Source organism: Oncorhynchus tshawytscha, linkage group LG21 (genome assembly GCF_018296145.1).
Source record: "Oncorhynchus tshawytscha isolate Ot180627B linkage group LG21, Otsh_v2.0, whole genome shotgun sequence".
Classification (NCBI taxonomy): domain Eukaryota; kingdom Metazoa; phylum Chordata; class Actinopteri; order Salmoniformes; family Salmonidae; genus Oncorhynchus; species Oncorhynchus tshawytscha.
In genome coordinates this window covers 27,722,240-27,740,552 of record NC_056449.1, presented here as the reverse complement: position 1 = coordinate 27,740,552, position 18,313 = coordinate 27,722,240, and the positions used below count along the sequence as shown (strand labels likewise).

The following is an 18,313-nucleotide window of genomic DNA, read 5'->3' as shown; positions in this document are numbered from 1 at the left end:
AGTTTATTTGTTGATGTAAAAATCGAAATTCAGATTTTACTGTTGCCTTTTAGATTTAGGGTGTGGTGGGGGGGTCAGAAGAAATTTTTGGGAAAAAATGGTGTCCCTGCTGAAAAAGTTAAAATACCACTGTTTTACATAGTTTAGTGCAGGAAACGTGGTAATTTACTACAATGACCATAATCCATGTCGCGCCAAATTGTCCGGTCTGTATTTCGTTTACAGCTGCTGCGAGAAGAGATGGAAAAATGTGTGATCGACAGGTATAGCAGTTTCTTTGAGGTATCTAGCTGAAAATACATCTACATCTAAGTGATTGCTAGTTGTTATTCAGCAGTCATAAAGTATGCCTCATTTACCTTGAAGAACTTCTGAAATGGTGATAAAGAAATATATATGCATAACCGTTCAAGTTTGGGGTTACTTAGAAATGCCCTTGTTTTTGAAAGAAAAGAAAACAAATTGTCCATTTAAAATAACATCAGTGTTGACATTAATGTTGTAAATTACTATTGTAGCTGGAAACGGCATAGGCGTACAGAGGCCCATTATCAGCAACCATCACTCCTGTGTTCCAATGGCACGTTGTGCTAGCTAATCTAAGTTTATCATTTTAAAAGGCTAATTGATCATCGAAAACCCTTTTGCAATTATTTTAGCACAGCTGAAAACTGTTGTTCTTATTAAAGAATCAATAAAACTGGTCTTTAGACAAGTTGATTATCAGCATTTGTGGGTTCGATTACAGGCTCAAAATTGCCAGAAACAAAGAATTGTCTTCTGAAACTCGTCAGTCTATTCTTGTTCTGACCAAATGAAGGCAATTCCATGTGAGAAATTGCCAAGAAACTGAAGATCTCGTACAACGCTGTGTACTATTCCCTTCACAGAACAGCACAGACTGTCTCTAATCAGAATAGAAAGAGGAGAGGGAGGCCCCGGTGCACAACTGAGCAAGAGGACAAGTACATTAGATTGTTTCTCAAACTAGACAGACGCCTCACAAGTCCTCAACTGGCAGCTTCATTAAATAGTACCCGCAAAACACATCTCAACGTCAACAGTGAAGAGGCGACTCCGGGATGCTGGCCTTCTAGGCATATCTCAGACTGGCCAATAAAAGATTAAGATGGGAAAAAGAACAGACACTGGACAGAGGCACTCTGCCTAGAAGGCCAGCATACGTTGAGACTGGTGTTTTGCGGGTACTATTTAACTATGATAAACTTGGATTAGCTAACGTAACGTGCCATTGGAACACAGGAGTGATGGTTGCTGATAATGGGCCTCTGTACACCTATGTAGATATTCCATTAAAAAAATCTAACGTTTCCAGATACAATAGTAATTTACAACAAGCGCATTTCTAAGTGACCCCAAACTTTTGAGCGGTAGTGTATATATACAAAACTCAACCGAAACGGTACCGAATTCGAAAAGGACTTATTGCTCAGTACTAGAGACCATATTTGATAAATTCTGTTGTGTCTGGTCTCATCTCTAGTATTTCCAAAAATCAGAGGATTTGTTTTCCAGTAGGAGGCCAATAATACAGTTGAAGTCAGAGGTTTACATACACCAAATACATTTAAACTCAGTTTTTCACAATTCCTGACATTTAATCCTAGTAAAAATTCCCGGTCTTAGGTCAGTTAGGATCACCACTTGATTTTAAGAATGTGAAATGTCAGAATAATAGTAGAGAGAATGATTTATTTCAGATTTTATTACTTTCATCACATTCCCAGTGGGTTAGATGTTTACATACACTCAATTAGTATTTGGTAGCATTGCCTTTTAAATTGTTTAACTTGGGTCAAACGTTTCAGGTAGCCTTCCACAAGCTTTTCAGGTAGCCTTCCACAAGCTTCCCACAATAAGTTGGGTGAATTTTGGCCCATTCCTCCTGACAAAGCTGGTGTAACTGAGTCAGGTTTGTAGGCCTCCTTGCTCGCACACGCTTTTTCAGTTCTGCTCACAAATTTTCTATAGGATTGAGGTCAGGGCTTTGTGATGGCCACTCTAATACCTTGACTTTGTTGTCCTTAAGCCATCTTGCCACAACTTTGGAAGTATGCTTGGGGTCATTGTCCATTTGGAAGACCCATTTGCGACCAAGCTCTAACTTCCTGACTGATTTCTTGAGATGTTGCTTCAATCAATCCACATACTTTTGCATCCTCATGATGCCATCTATTTTGTGAAGTGCACCAGTCCCTCCTGCAGCAAAGCATCCCCACAACATGTTGCTGCCACCCCTGTGCTTCTCGGGTTGGGATGGTGTTCTTCGGCTTGCAAGCGTCCCCCTTTTTCCTCCAAACATAACAATGGTCATTATGGCCAAACAGTTTTATTTTTGTTTCATTAGACCCGAGGACATTTCTCCAAAAAGTACGATCTTGCAGTTGCAAACCGTAGTCTGGCTTTTTTATGGCGGTTTTGGAGCAGTGGCTTCTTCCTTGCTGAGTGACCTTTCAGGTTATGTCGATATAGGACTTGTTTTACTGTGGATATAGATACCTGTTTCCTCCAGCATCTTCACAAGGTCCTTTGCTGTTGCACTTTTCACACCAAAGTACGTTAATCTCTAGGAGACGGTCTCCTTCCTGAGCGCTATGACATCTGCGTGGTCCCATGGTGTTTATACTTGCGTTCTATTGTTTGTACCGTTGATCGTAGTATCTTCAGGCTTGTGGAGGTCTCCAATTTTTTTGAGGTCTTGGCTGATTTCTTTTGATTTTCCCAAGATGTCAAGCAAAGAGGCACTGAGTTTGAAGGTACACCTTGAAATACATCCACAGATACACCTCCAATTGACTCAAATGATGTCAATTAGCCTATCAGAAGCTTCTAAAGCCATGACATCATTTTCTGGAATTCTCCAAGCTGTTTAAAGGCACAGTCAACTTAGTGTATGTAAACTTCTGACCCACTGGAATTGTGATGCATTGAATTATAAGTGAAATCTGTCTGTAAACAATTGTTAGAAAAATGACTTGTGTCATGCACAAAGTAGATGTCCTAACCGACTTGCCAAGACTAGTTTGTTAAGAAGAAATTTGTGGTATGGTTGAAAAACTAGTTTTAATGACTCCAACCTATGTGTATGTAAACTTCCGACTTCAATTGTACATGGGTTGAATTTGTTTTCCATTAGTTGTCCAATAATATATGGGTTGTATTTGTTTCCATTAGTCGGCCAATAATATATGGTCTGTTTTTGTTTGCCGTTAGTCGGCCAATAATATGTGGATTTGTTTTTCGAGTGCTGGTTGGAGCAGGAAGGATGCCATTAAAATTAAATCAGTAAAAACTGCTAGCTTCCTTTGACAGCAGGAGGGGCAGAGAGAGAGGCAATGTTTACTTTAGGTGTGAGTCAGACAGTGTGTAATCAGAGACTCAGGGAGTGCGTTCAGCCTGAATGCCCCCCCTCCCCTCCCCCATTGTCTTCCCTGCTGGTCGGTAGATGCTGGCTGCAGTAATGGGCTTTGTGTCATCCTGTATGGCTCCAGACACATTGAATTACTGGCCTTTCAGTACAGACACTGCGTTCCTCAACAGAGGAGACAAGACTGCTCAAATGTACTTTGAAATGAGCTCAAAATGGATTTCACATGACTTAGAATCTGTTGAAATTGTGGAACTCAAAACTAGAGTAAAGGGCATTGGGGAAACAGAGCTGATAGTGCCTTGACAGTTGACTGACTCCCATGAGTCATTCTGGATGGATTGTCCTACTTTCACAATAATCAATAGTCGCCACAGCTACAGTGTTAATCCGTGTGTTAATCGTTCTGACAATCTGACAGCTATCTGATAAATCAGTCACTTCCCTGTTTACATTCTAAACATGTTACAGCAAAACACTACGTGTTGACTGAATCCCGAACACCCTCTCAACTTGTATTAATTCACAACCCTTTGTTGACATGAAATGTGTAAGAAAGGCACAGTCACATTGCCTAAATGCCAAAGCAAACGGGGAACACTCTCTCACTCCACCTCTCCCAGTGTCGGGGTGTGTAGCAGAGCTGCAGGGGCGTATGCGTGGCCTACAAGGGGAGCTGAAGGCTGAGTGTGAGCGGTTCAGACAAACCCAGGATGCTCTAGCCAACGCCAGGAAAGACCTGACCACCAGAGAACAAAGTCTACAGAGGGCCAAGGATGAACTGAGCCTCGCTCACACGCGCATCTCACAGGAGAGCGATCGGGTACGGCTGCAACACACTAACACTGTATGAAACACAAAGACGTGAGTGACTGCCAAACACAGACTGCACTTAACAGTGTGACTGGCAAGGCACAGGGACACAGTCATACCTGTCACATTGTTATACTGTGTCTCCTCTCCAGGCCCAGTCGTTGGAGCAGCGTGGGAAGCAGCTGCAGGAGGAACTGAAGTGTCAGAGACAGAACACTGAGAGCAGCCGCCTGCAGCACCAGCAACGCACCAGAGACCTGGACAAGCAACACCAGAGGGTGAGGAGAGGGGAGAGAGGCTGTGTGTGCGTCTGAGGGTCTCATACGCCCCTGCAGCTACACACCCAGGTGTGACGGTGTGGAAGGTGATGTGGAAAAAAGTCTAGTGTCTGTTTCGTGCGTGTATTGTGAGTTCAAAGTGTCAAAGCATCCGGTTATTAAAATAGTATCTAGGTATGTGTCCCAAATGGCTCTCTATTCCCTATGTAGTGCACTACTTTTGACCCGAGCCCATAGGGTAGTGCACTACATAGTAGAGAATAGTGTGCCATTTGGGACAGAGTTCGGTATCCTGTCTACTCTACTGATGATGCCCATGATGTTGGGTGTATTGCAGGACTTGTTGGAGCTGCAGAAAGAGTGTCAGGCTGTGGAGAAACAGCACCAGCTGGATGTTAACAAACTGAACCAGGAGGTCCAGCAGGCCAGAACACTACACAACACACTACAGGCCCAGTCTGAGAAGGTAGACATACTTTCTTTACTTCACTGTTTTCATATCTCTGGGTTTCAAAATGTCTACTTTCTTGCCTCTTGTTCTCGCTCTCTCTCACAATGGGGTTCAGCTATGTGCTGCTCTCAAGGTCAATGAACTAATGTTTCTCTTTTCTTTCTTGACCTTGCTTGTTTTCTTTTTTGCTTCCTCTCTTCTCTCTCTGTCTCTCTTCTCTCTCTGTCTCTCTTCTCTCTCTGTCTCTCTTCTCTCTCTGTCTCTCTTCTCTCTCTGTATTTTCCTCCCCTCTTGGTTTGTCCCAGTGGAGTGTTGAGCAGGGAAGGTAATACTGGTGTGACTGACTGACTGTTCAGAACCTTTGACTTGATGTGCTGTTGTCTTCTGGGAAACATAACTCGCCTTGACGTAGTCATCATTCTCATCCAAGGAGGGTTGGTGGGAGTGGGTGGAGGCATGAGGGATACTTCCACTAGAGGCTGGAAGAGCATGTGGAGGTGCATGAATGGTGTGATGTTATTGGTGTGCATTTCAAAATGGTTGCACTTTACAGTAAAAGAGATGCTGGTTATTTCAGGCTCACAGGTGCTACTTAATATTTCCCATCCCCACCTCTACACATGTTTAGCTTTTCAAGCTCTAGTTCATGAATGATGAATAATAAATCACTTTCAGTTCCTTCTGTAGGTCACCACAGTCTAGTAAAGGCAGGCCTGACCGCAGTAGTATATCTAATCTAGTTCAATCTGATACGGCATTCATTGGTTACATCCCAAATGGCACCCTATTCCCCTTAATAGTGCACTTCTTTTAACCAGGGCACATAGATGGGGAATAGGCTGCCATTTGGGGACACAACCATTCTCTTCCTCACTCTCCAATCCACACTGAACACAATAGAGCTACAGTTCATATGGTTTAGCTAGCTGCCTCAAATCAGATTGACATAATATTGAATTACTGATAAGCTTTTTAATCTGATCACGTGTTGCTTTTAAAGCGATTATGCGAGTTAAACAGCCCAATGGTTGTAGGGCTTTGTTTGAGCATGGGGAATATAAGCATGTGTATTCCAGACCAGTGAATTCCACAACAATGACATTGCACAAATTGATAAACCTCAAATTGGTTGATCAATTTGTAGAGGTATTCATTAGTTGTTTTTATCCATGGCATGGAAGTGTATCCAATGTTTTGAGTGTTACATCATGTAAGCAAGAAACATGTGATCATGTTTACATGTAGTTTGCTATGTATCTGATGGATTTGATAGTTTCTCCATCTCTCTGCCTGGTGTGTAGCTTACTGCACTTTGTGCGGCTGTCCTTTAGACCGATACAATGCGACCCGTCCTTTAGACGGACACCACGCGACCCGTCCTTTAGACGGACACCACGCGACCCGTCCTTTAGGCGGACACCACGCGACCCGTCCTTTAGGCGGACACCACGCGACCCGTCCTTTAGGCGGACACCACGCGACCCGTCCTTTAGGCGGACACCACGCGACCCGTCCTTTAGGACACCACGGACACCACGCGACCCGTCCTTTAGGCGGACACCACGCGACCCGTCCTTTGGCGGACACCACGCGACCCGTCCTTTAGCGGACACCACGCGACCCGTCCTTTAGGCGGACACCACGCGACCACGGACACCACGCGACCCGTCCTTTAGGCGGACACCACGCGACCCGTCCTTTAGGCGGACACCACGCGACCCGTCCTTTAGGCGGACACCACGCGACCCGTCCTTTAGGCGGACACCACGCGACCCTCTCTTTTCCCAGCTCCTCCCATTGTTTCCTCTCCGCTGGCCTCCTGCCCTTTCCTCAAGAGTTCCTATTTCTACTACCTTTTTATATGTGACCTTCTCATAGCCCTCCCCAGTCCCCACCTTTTCCTTAGCACTTCCTTCCTCCATGATGGAGTAATATTCCTGTCCCTCATGTCTCTCCCAGGTGACCCTTCAGAAGCAGGCGTTGGAGAGGGATGTAGACCTTCTGAAAGAGAAAGTCAAATGGACTGAGGGGGAACTGAAGGAGAGCCAGAAGAAAGAGGCCCAAACACAAACCAAACTAACGGTATACCCACATAAAATTATGAACAGACTCTTGTGTCCTTTGTCTAGACATGTCAATCTACTATGCATGAACTAAGCAGTGGCCGCGTTATGAAGTAACTGAATCATTTAGCACTATCTGTTTAAGTCAATATGTTATTGCTATAGAATTGGGTTATGTTACAGAAAGAATATGTTGGTTATTTAAAGTTGTTTATATAGTTGATATTGCATAGTTATTACATAGTTATTGACTGTATGCATGTGAATGTGTTGCTCTCCGATAGGAGACAGTGCTTGAGAGGGAGGGGTTGAATGTTACTCTGGAGCAGAACAGGAGGAGAGAGAGGGGACTAGAGGAGGAGGTGAAGAATCTGACTGAGGATCTGGCTGAGGCCCTCCGACGTGTCAAAGAACTAGAAGGTGAGGAGGGTGGGAGGAGGAGAGATGGCTGTTGTTGATAATGGGGTGTTTACCCTTTATGAAAAGAGACGCTAGACAATGCTGTTGTCTTAAGGTTACGAATTTTGAATTGGACGTGTTTGAGTTAACAAAAGAGTGAAATCCTACACCAGACTGTTCATGACTTTCAAAATACTTTTCCCCCCTCACTAACTTCCTTTGAGCTGTACAAGCTAGCCGTTTGTTACTGCTGCCACCTGCTGACCTTCAGCGGTATTACACCCTGACTCATGATATTTGGTTGATTATCCAAATGTTTGTCTCTCTGGTAACATTTTGCTGAATTAACATGCCAGTTTGAATGATAATAAGTAATTTAGTTTATATTTTTCTCCCTTGTTTCTTTCCCTATTCCCCTTCACAGACCAGAAGACAGTCCAGCCCTCTGTAGCGCCAATGACTCCAGTTCCGTTTAGCCCTGCAGGACAGAGCTTTTCCCCAGTCTCACCACCACGACATGGCCGCCACGCCCCACACACACCCTCGGCTCAGACCAACAGACCTGCCAGAGAGGAGCGAGCGAGGGAGGGAGAGGAGAGAGGGAATGAGGAACGGAGAGCAAAGTACCCCACAGAGAGAGAACCTGGAGAGGGCATTGACTCAGAACACATCACTGCGTTTGGATCCACAGACTCTGAAAAACGACAGAGGGCAGGAGGGAGGGGGGAGGAGAGGAAACGAGAGAATGAGAGAAAAGACGAGGCAGAGTCCGTAGTAGATGGCTGCATCCCTGGAAAGGAAGCATCTACCAAGGACAAAAACACACTCGACACACCGAGCTCTCTTTCTCCAACAGACCAAAGTCCCCACCTCACCAGCTCCGCTGGCTCCGACACAGACTACGAGAGCGAGACCCTGTCCAGCCACTCCAAAGCCCGAGCCCAGACCACCAGGGCTGAGGGAGACCTACAGAGGGAGAACAGAGAGCTGCGTTCAGAGCTGCAGGACGTTAAGGATGAGTTACAAAGGAGACTGGAGGATCTGGAGACCCAGCGCAGAGCGGAGGCCGAGGCCAGGACCAGGCTCAAGCAGCTCACCCGCAAACACGCCTCCCAGACCAAGACCTCCAGAGAGACGGAGGAGGAGGAGGAGGAGAGGGCAGAGATGGGGAGGTTGAAGGAGGCACTGGCTGAACTTGAGATACAGGTCAGGACAGATGCAGAGGACAGGGAGAGAGTGGAGGAAAGGAAAGGGAGGGAGAGAGACGACCGGGAGTCTGAAAGCATGCTGCTGAATCTCCAGCTAAAGAAGCAGCTGGCTGAGTTGAAGACTGAGCTCTTGATAGAACAGGAGGAGAGAGAAAGGGAAAAGGAGGAGGAGAGGAAGAGATTGAAAAACAAAGGGATCGAAGGAACGATTGAACTTACTGTGAAGCTGGAAGAGCTCCAGGCAGAGTTGGAGGAGCTGAAGAACCGTGGAGGTCTTGAAAGGAAGAACATGGTAGATAAAAACACCCCTCTGACATATCTCACCATGCACCGTGACATCCCCTCTAACTCCAACAAGCTACTACCATTTCCAGACCAGCACCATCTCCTGTGTGAGTCCACCACTGTTGTCCCGCAGGCAACAACAGCTGATCTGATCCGGGAAGAAGGAACTCTGAACAAAGCACCAGAACTCTCCAGACCTATTGGTGAGGGAGAGGCCATTGTGGAGGCTCAGAGGGGTATGTCTGCCTCTGAGCTGGGTGAAACCACTGTGGAAGCTGAGAAAGGGATATCTTCCTCAGACCAGGGAGAGACCAATAAAGACACTCTGAGAGGTGTATCTCCCTTGGACATGGAGAAAACCCCACTGGCACTCCAGAGTGCAGGCTTCTCTGCCTCAGAGCTAGCCCAAGAGGTGGAGCGTCTGCGGGGGGAGAGTGCCAGGGAGGCTGGGCGAGCTATACACTCCCAGGCAAAGCTGGAAGCTTTACAGAGCCAGGTGACCAGGCAGACCCAGCAGCTGACCCTGGCCTTCGACCACCAGAGCAGACACATCCAGGACCTGCTGGCAGAGCTGCAGGAGAAGGAGGGCGGCCTTCTCAGGCAGGGAAAGGAACTGCAGCGCTGCAGAGATGAACTGGCCACGCTCAGACAGGGGATGGAGAAAGAGAGAGAGACACGAGAGGAAGAGAGACAGGAGGAGGAGATAAAGAGCACTAGGGTAACTATAACCCCTCAGCAGGCTGACCATTATACAGATATACATCAGATCACACATAGCACTCAGAATAAGTCTGCCTCCGGGATAGAAGAGACTACAGACATAACAATCAACCCACTGAACACTACCCAGGCTTCCTCTACACTTTGTGATGAGGGAGGTCAGCTGACCACTCCACAGAAAAACTGTGTCACTGAATGGCATGATGTAACAGATAGCAGTACCACTCTGGGCGGCCATCCTGCTGAACATAATACAGAGAAGATGGTGGATTCTAAGGCTTCTGCCCAGCCAGGCAGGAGTGAAGAGACGAGAAACAAAGAGAAATTCAAATCTGACAGTTTAACTGTAGTATGTTCCAAAGGGCAGATGGAACCGTCTGAGAGTTCTGAGATGAAACGCATCCGTAGTGAAGAACAACATTCAACGAAGGAGTTACAGCTATCCCAGAGAGACCCGAGTCTAACCAGGACTGAGAACACATGTCTTACTGCAGAGCTGGAGAAAGCTTCTGGTCCTATCAACAGACCAGAAGACACCAGGGGACAGGAGAGACAAGATAGCAGAGGAGAGAGTTTGGCTGTAGAGCTGCAGTCTCTAAAACAGAAGAACGAACTGCTGAAACTGACACTTCCAGATGTGGCAAACACAGACCAAGAAACTAGTTCTGTCAGTAACACAACACTACCAGCGACTTGTGAAGAACCGGCTGAAAGAAAAGCAAAGAGAAGGAAAAGAAAGAAGCAGAGAGGAGGACAGGAAGTTAATTCCACCTCTGGAGAGCTAAAGCAAATCAGTGACATCACCTCGGGACGTGAGGCCACACTGCATGATGGAGGGAAACCTGTAGACGAGGAGAGAGGGGGAGTAGAGTTTGACAGAGGGAGGGAGACGGGAGCTGGGGATGAGGGGAGAGGGGGAGTAGAGTTGGACAGAGGGAGGGAGACGGGAGCTGGGGATGAGGGGAGAGGGGGAGTAGAGTTGGATGGAGGGAGGGAGACGGGAGCTGGGCATGAGGGGAGAGGGGGAGTAGAGTTGGACAGAGGGAGGGAGACGGGAGCTGGGGATGAGGGGAGAGGGGGAGTAGAGTTGGATGGAGGGAGGGAGACGGGAGCTGGGCATGAGGGGAGAGGGGGAGTAGAGTTGGACAGAGGGAGGGAGACGGGAGCTGGGGATGAGGGGAGAGGGGGAGTAGAGTTGGACGGAGGGAGGGAGACGGGAGCTGGGGATGAGGGGAGAGGGGGAGTAGAGTTGGATGGAGGGAGGGAGACGGGAGCTGGGGAAGAGGGGAGAGGGGGAGTAGAGTCTGGAGGAGTGAAGGAGATGGAGGCAGGGGATGAGACTCTACTAGACACTACTCCACTGGCTCCACTCCAGATCACCTGCCTAGAGAAGCAGGTAGGTTTCTGTACTCTAACTCTTACTGTGAACATAGTTATCAATGTAAGTTACTGTAAATACTTGAATAATTTCCCCCCATAGCTTAAGCATGTGGTTGTAAACATCCACAACAGAATGCTACTACTACAGAATGCTATATACAAGCCAGCTATTTTAAATAAATCTGTATTTTATTATTTTGAAACGCTCCTGAATGTTATTCTCTCTCTCCTCCTGTCCAGGTGGTGATGCTGCAGGCTGAACTGCACTCTCTCTCTGAGGAGAACCAGAGGCAGGCTGAGGAGCTGACAGTGTGGAGGCTAATGGCCCAGCCCCTCTGTCTAGACCCAGAGGACCTCACCTCTGCTACCCTCAGCCCTGGCCACACCACTGCTACCCTCAGCCCTGGCCACACCACTGCTACCCTCAGCCCTGGCCACACCACTGCTACCCTCAGCCCTGGACACAACACTGCAGCCCTGGCCACAACACTGCTACCCTCAGCCCTGGCCACAACACTGCTACCCTCAGCCCTGGACACAACACTGCTACCCTCAGCCCTGGCCACAACACTGCTACCCTCAGCCCTGGCCACAACACTGCTACCCTCAGCCCTGGCCACAACACTGCTACCCTCAGCCCTGGCCACAACACTGCTACCCTCAGCCCTGGCCACAACACTGCTACCCTCAGCCCTGGACACAACACTGCTACCCTCAGCCCTGGCCACAACACTGCTACCCTCAGCCCTGGCCAACACAGCAGTGTGATGGTGATCAGAGAGGATGAGCTGCTTCTCTCCTGTACCTCCAGTAGACTGTATGGGAGGACCCTGGCCTCAAGGTAACACACAGGGGCTACGCACAAATTCTTGATTGACAATTGCAATGACCGGTTTTTGTTATTATGAATTGGTTGTAACAGTTTCTGTGATGAGCAGTTTTCATGTTCTGTCTATGGCGATTTCAAAGTTTGAATTTAAATTTGATTGATCTTTTTTTATTGGTCTAGACTGCATCACTGCAATTCTCCTGAAGCAAAGAGTCTCCAAAACCCATCCAGAAAGAACAAATCTACACATCCCCAAGAGACGGAAAAACAGACCAATGAACATGGGGAAGATGGTGAAGAAGCAGACATCACCAAAGATGTTTACCAAATCTCAGAGCTCCAGACCAAGGCAACAGAGCACACTAACCAAGATGATTCAGAAAACAAGACCAATCCAAACACTCCCAGAGCAACAGATCAGCACAATCTAGACGTCATAGAACTAGATAACAAAGAGTTCCCCACTCTGTCTCTCGCTGAGGCTCAATCCACTGAAGCACAGTTCTCTGAAACCAACCATTCCAGTCACCATCAAGAGGTACCAATCTCCACTGGTGTTGAGAATAAAAGTCACTCCTCGGTCCGTAGAACAGTCACCACTACATCAGAGTGGCGAACTGAGAGAACGATGGTGGAGACCAAGGTTCTGAGTTCAAAGGTCATACCAGCAGGATGGACAGGTCAAGAGAGATTGAGCTCTGTAGAGGTGAGTAGTACCAGCTCTCAGACAGAGGGGAGAGAAACAGGCGCCCTACCAGAAACACACCACGTATACACACAGACGGAGGAGGAGAATGATGAAGAACCCACAGAATCACCCCCTGTGTCACCAGTCCAGATGTCTGAGGCCAAGGGGGACAGGATGTTGTTTTCTGGGTCCTTCCCGATCCCTGCCGACCCAGCCCGTCTTGCGGAGCGGATCCGTCGTAACCGGACTCAGATGTCTGCAGCGTACGATGATACGGAATACGAACCCTACGGCCTGCCTGAGGTGGTCATGAAAGGTGAGGAGAGGGGACACGGGTGCTGTTTTGTTAATGCTGTGTATTTGAATATCACAACGAAGGGGGGTTGTTATTATTGGCCAGAGGTGAAGCCTATATACTATTAAAATCAGCTCACCATTCTTTACCACTGTTGGTTATCAAAAGATCTGTGTTTATATTTTCAGCCTGTCAAATCATCAACCACTCTAACCAAACCAACTCTCCATCAGACCTTACAGACACCGAAACAGACAACAGATATGAGCTTAACCTGTGGGATGGTATCAAACTATGTCTAATTGAAATGCATTCCAGGTGACTACCTCATGAAGCTGGTTGAGAGAATGCAAAGGGTGTGCAAAGCTGTCATCAAGGCAAAGGATGGCTAGTTTGAAGAATCTCAAATCTCCAATTTTTGGTTACTACATGATTACATTTGTGTTATTTAATTGTTTAGATGTCTTCACTATTATTCTACAATGTAGAAAATAGTCAAAATAAAGAAAAACCTTTGATTGAGTAGGTGTTAACTTTTGACTGGTTCTGTATGTCTTCCTCCTAGCACCCCTAGTAAACATACAACCTCCCACTAGCATTATATAAACAGTACTAAATGTTCACATTGCTCCTTCTCCCATCTTCTCCAGGTTTTGCTGACATTCCCAGTGGTCTAGGCTGTCCGTACATTGTGAGGAGGGGGCTCCTGGGTACTGCTGCTATGCCCCGCCCCCAGAGAGATCCCGGCCAGGGGGAGGGGGGGCAGGAGGACCCTGATTAACCCCCAACAGGTGAAGCGTTTAGCCCCTTAGAACCCAATATCTGCACCGGTCACACAAATAACAGCTGCATCATCACACAGTTTACGTTCAGCACGTATTTCACAATTATCACACGGTTTGTGTAGTCGTAATGTAAACCACTATGTGATCGTGATAGATTATACAAAGTCTGTAGTTGCATAATGTTGTCTTTAGAAAGGACGTTTCATGTGGAGATGACATTAACTAGTTCCACATATGACTGACTTAATCGTCTGGTCCTCCTTGGGAGAGTAGGGCGTCCCCCATGGCAATCCACCTCTCTCTCTCCTGTGTGGGTTCACAAGTTCCACATATGGTTGAGTGTATTTGTTTATGCCGTGTGTCAGAGTGTTTGTACAGATCCACTGGAAGACCGTCAGAGGAGTTAATTTCACTGGACCTGCTGTGTACTGACCCCCACCTCCTGCCCTGATGTACTGACCCGAATAAAACCTGTTTCATCTCTTGTGTACTGAAACACCTGAAGAGGGACATCTGTCCCCTGCTGACGTTTAAGACAAGACCTTTCATTGAGTTATACAGAGGTCCATTGGTTTCTATGCACCTACTACAGTACTGTTCTTTACAAATCTACTGGTTCAGATTTCCTTGTTGTGGTTCAAATGAGAAATGGTGCCTTGTTTTTATTTAATTTGTATAAGCTACTTTAGGCCATGGTCCATTGCCTGTTGTGAAAACTTGAATTTTCATTTGAATAGTCTTATTTATAGACTGTTGAATGTTTTAGTGTGTGTGTTCATGTTGGTTTTTATAAGCAGTGGGTGTACATTTGAGGGAGCGTGTGTCGGTTTGTACAAAACTGTCCACGGATGAGTACGTACTGCATGTGTAGGATGATGTCTGGTCGTTATGTTTTCTCAATATTAGCCTGTGCCTGTGTATGACTCAACCTAACCTGAGCGTGTTTCCTCTCCTTGTATGGTGATCCACTGGGAGCGCTCCTTCTCTTCCCCTCCCTCGTCCCCTCTTTCTGTTCTTTCCCTATTCATTTCTCTCTTTCTTTACACTCAAACCTTTTTCAAAATGACACCCTCTGTGCTCTTGAATTTACACAAGTGCTAAACACATGAGTGAGGTAGTTTATTTTTATTTTTTTAGATACACTATTTAAATTGTGCAGGTTTTAGTCTGCTTTTTTGGACTATTTTAGTTTTTCCTAGATTTAATATATTACATTTTTGGGGGGATAGATTTTTCGTGCACGTTAGTGATTGTGCCATAGTTTTCTAGATTTTCAGTTGCATCTATAAACTGCCCTGGTTTGAAACAATATTCACTTAAGAGATTGTATATCAAATGAATTTATAGCATCTTAAATGTAATCTTGGTACTGCCACCAAGATTGTGCTTTGAGGAAGTGTGTGCGCTTGTATACAAAACATTAAGAACTCTTTCCATGACAGACTGACCAGGTGACTACAGGTGAAAGCTATGATCCATTATTGATGTCTCTTGTTATATCCACTTCAATCAGCGTAGACGAAGGGGAGGAGAAGGTTGAAGAAGGATTTCTGGTAGAGCATGGCACTTGCAACGCCAGGTTTGTGGGTTCGATTCCCACGTGGGACCAGTACAAACGAAATATGAAAATGTATGCACTCACCACTACATGTCGCTCTGGATAAAAGCATCTGCTAAATGACTCAAATGTAAACGTGTGTGTGTGTGTGTGTGTGTGTGCCATTCAGAGGGTGAATGGGCAAGATAACATATTTAAGTGCCTTTGAACAGGGTATGGTAATAGGTGCCAGACTCACCGGTTTGTGTCAAGAACTGCGACACTGCTGGGTTTTTCACACTCAACAGTTTTTCCGTGTGTATCAAGAATGGTCCACCACCCAAAGGACATCCAGACAACTTGACACAACTGTGGGAAGCAACTGCCCCAATGAAGTGAGGCTGTTCTGAGGTCAAAGGGGAGTGCAACTCAATATTAGGAAGGGTTCTTAATGTTTTGTACACTGTGTTTTGTTAACGAAACCTTCCTCCATTCCAAATCTGCTCCGACCTTCTTTCAGAGCTGAGGTTTATTACAGCGTTACTGCATGGTACTAAGATGAATGTGAGTTGTTATTGGTTTTGTTGTGGTCTAAAAAAATCTCTCAAAACACCTATTTGTTTTTAACACACAACTAAATAAGTTAACAGCCATTGGATCTGATAGAAATGACAGGTTTAATACATTGTGGAGTGATTTTAACTTGATATACATAGTTAGCTACACTTGCTTTCTGTCACTACTGACATGATGCATGTAGCCACTAGCAACAACCATGTCTTCTCTAGATTCTAGAAGCCTGGCGTGTGTTCTAGAACACGTATGGGCTGTTACAGTACCATTCACTAGCCTTCTGAACACACCCCTAGCTGAGTTATCTGTGGGATCTCTGGGTGGTGGGACTAGTCCAAGGAGTCCAGCAGAACACACTGGATTCTTTCCCCTGTATGTGACACTTTTATGTGAATGTATCACTGTTGATGCTTTGTGTCGCTGTTGAAGAAGATAGATTAAAAAGGTTGATCTAAATTTATCTTGTCAATTTCTCTTTCCACCTCCTAAGGTCTGTGTGTCAGTTGTTTGTTTCTGTCTTGTCTATGCTAGCTCTATTTGGTAGTTGTATTTCTTTCCATCTCTCTTTATTCTCTCTAGGTTAGAGTCACATTCCAAATAACGCCCTCTAGTTTAGAGGTCACTAATGAGGTACCCAGTAAGGCAACTGGCAAGACATCAGTCCGGTGTACAACTGAAATAATTTTTTCCATTCACGGTTGACTTGAAAGTAGCCTGCTGTCAGATCTGTTTGTGCTCTTGCCAACTCTTGCTCATTGTCAAGCAAGACATGTTTGGCTTGACAATGAGTGGCATGATGGCACATACAGACTGGTACCCAGATGGATACCCATCTTAAGGATATCCTGTTTCTGCTACACCACAGTCTACCTTCCAGTCACCTCGAGAGACTTGAGTTTGATGACTGGATAAATATGAGTGGATTACACTGTGATAACTTAACGTTGCTCAAGATACCTCTGTCTGTGTTCTCATCCAAACTCACTGTAGTTAGGAATGTATGGGTTTAAAAAGCTAAACCCCTCTAAATGGACATCAGGAAACAGACAGGGGTTCTGCTCTTACCCCATAGCTTTGTCATGCTTACAGTAATGACTAGGATTTCCCTAACTCGGTCCTTCGGGATCCCACTGGGTGCACTTTGTGGTTTTTTGCCATAGCACTACACAGCTGATTCAAATGATCAACTCATCATCAAGCTTTGATAATTTGAATATGCTGTGTAGTGTTAGGGCAAAAACCAAAATGTGTGTGTGTATATATATATATATATATATATATATATATATATTATATATATATATCTAATTGTGTGTGTGTATATGAATAGAAAAGGTGTGTACAGCAGTAGTTATATAGGATGAGCCTTGACTAGAATACAGTATGTAAACAAAGTGACCTGTGTTAAATGACTATGTACAGTACATAGGGCAGCAGTCTAAGGTTCAGAGCGCGGTACTGAATTACCAGGCTAGTGGTAATTGTTTAACAGTCCGATAGCCTGGAGATGGAAGCTGTTTATCAGTCTCGGTCCCAGCTTTGATGCACCTGTACTGTCTCCACCTTCTAGTGGGGTGAACAGGCTGTGGCTTGGGTGGCTGAGGTCTTTGATATTTTTGGCCTTCCTGTGACACCGGGTGCTTTATATGTTCTGAAGGGCAGGCAGTGTGCCCCCGGTGATGCGTTGGGCTGACCGCACCACCCTCTGGAGAGCCCTGCGGTTGCCGTACCATGCGGTGATACAGCCCGACAGAATGCTCTCGAGGGTGTATCTGTAGAAGTACGTGAGGTTCTTAGGGGCCAAGCAAAATTTCTTCAGCTTCCTGAGGTTGAAGAGGTGCTGTCAGTGTGAAGGGACCTTTTCAGGTTCCGTGATGTTACACACTGAGGAACTTGAAGAGTTTGACCCTCTCCACTACAGCCCCGTCACCACCTCCCTGTAGGCTCTCATCGCTGTTGGTAATCAGGCCTACCAATGTTGATTAAGTTGGAGACGTGTGTAGCCATGCAGTTATGGGTGAACAGGGAGTACAGGAGGGCGCTGAGCACGCACACCTGTTCCCCCGTGCAAGTGTCTTCACTGACATTTTCAACCTCTCCCTGTCCTAGTCTGTGCCCAAGAACACCAAGGTAACCTGCCTAAATGACTACCGACATGTAACACTCACGTCAGTAGCCATGAAATGCTTTGAAAGACTGGCCATGGCTCACATCAACACCATTATCCCAGAAACCCTAGACCCACTCCAATTTGCATACCGCCCCAACAGATCCACAGATGATGCAATCTCTATTACACTCCACACTGCCCTTTCCCACCTGGACAAAAGGAACACCTATGTGAGAATGCTATTCATTGACTACAGTTCAGAGTTCAGCACCATAGTGCCCTCAAAGCTCATCACTAAGCTAAGGACCCTGGGACTAAACACCTCCCTCTGCAACTGGATCTTGGACTTCCTGACAGGCCACCCCCAGGTGGTAAGGATAGGGAACAACACATCTGCCACGCTGATCCTCAATACTGGGTCCCCTCAGGGATGCGTGCTCAGTCCCCTCCTGTACCCCCTGTTCCCTCATGACTGCACGCCCAGACACGACTCCAACACCATTAAGTTTGT

The 18,313-nt window shown here is 46.2% G+C and overlaps 1 protein-coding gene across 4 annotated transcripts; it reads left to right on the top strand.

Moving 5' to 3' along the window:
- The first annotated feature begins 10,844 nt into the window (after positions 1-10,844).
- On the top strand, positions 10,845-15,115 carry si:dkeyp-115e12.6 (coagulation factor V). 4 transcript variants are annotated; one of them, XM_042303270.1, is made up of 5 exons: positions 10,845-11,001; positions 11,226-11,826; positions 11,995-12,818; positions 13,448-13,588; positions 13,948-15,115. In XM_042303270.1, exons 2-4 carry the CDS (start codon positions 11,753-11,755, stop codon positions 13,576-13,578), a joined length of 1,029 nt encoding a protein of 342 aa, XP_042159204.1. In that variant the 5' UTR covers positions 10,845-11,001; positions 11,226-11,752; the 3' UTR covers positions 13,579-13,588; positions 13,948-15,115. The 4 variants fall into 3 exon arrangements, with proteins under 4 accessions (XP_042159204.1, XP_042159203.1, XP_042159205.1 ...); XM_042303269.1 differs by lacking the exon at positions 13,948-15,115 and having other exon boundaries at positions 13,448-13,693; XM_042303268.1 differs by lacking the exons at positions 13,448-13,588; positions 13,948-15,115 and adding an exon at positions 12,986-13,196.
- Positions 15,116-18,313: the final 3,198 nt, after the last annotated feature.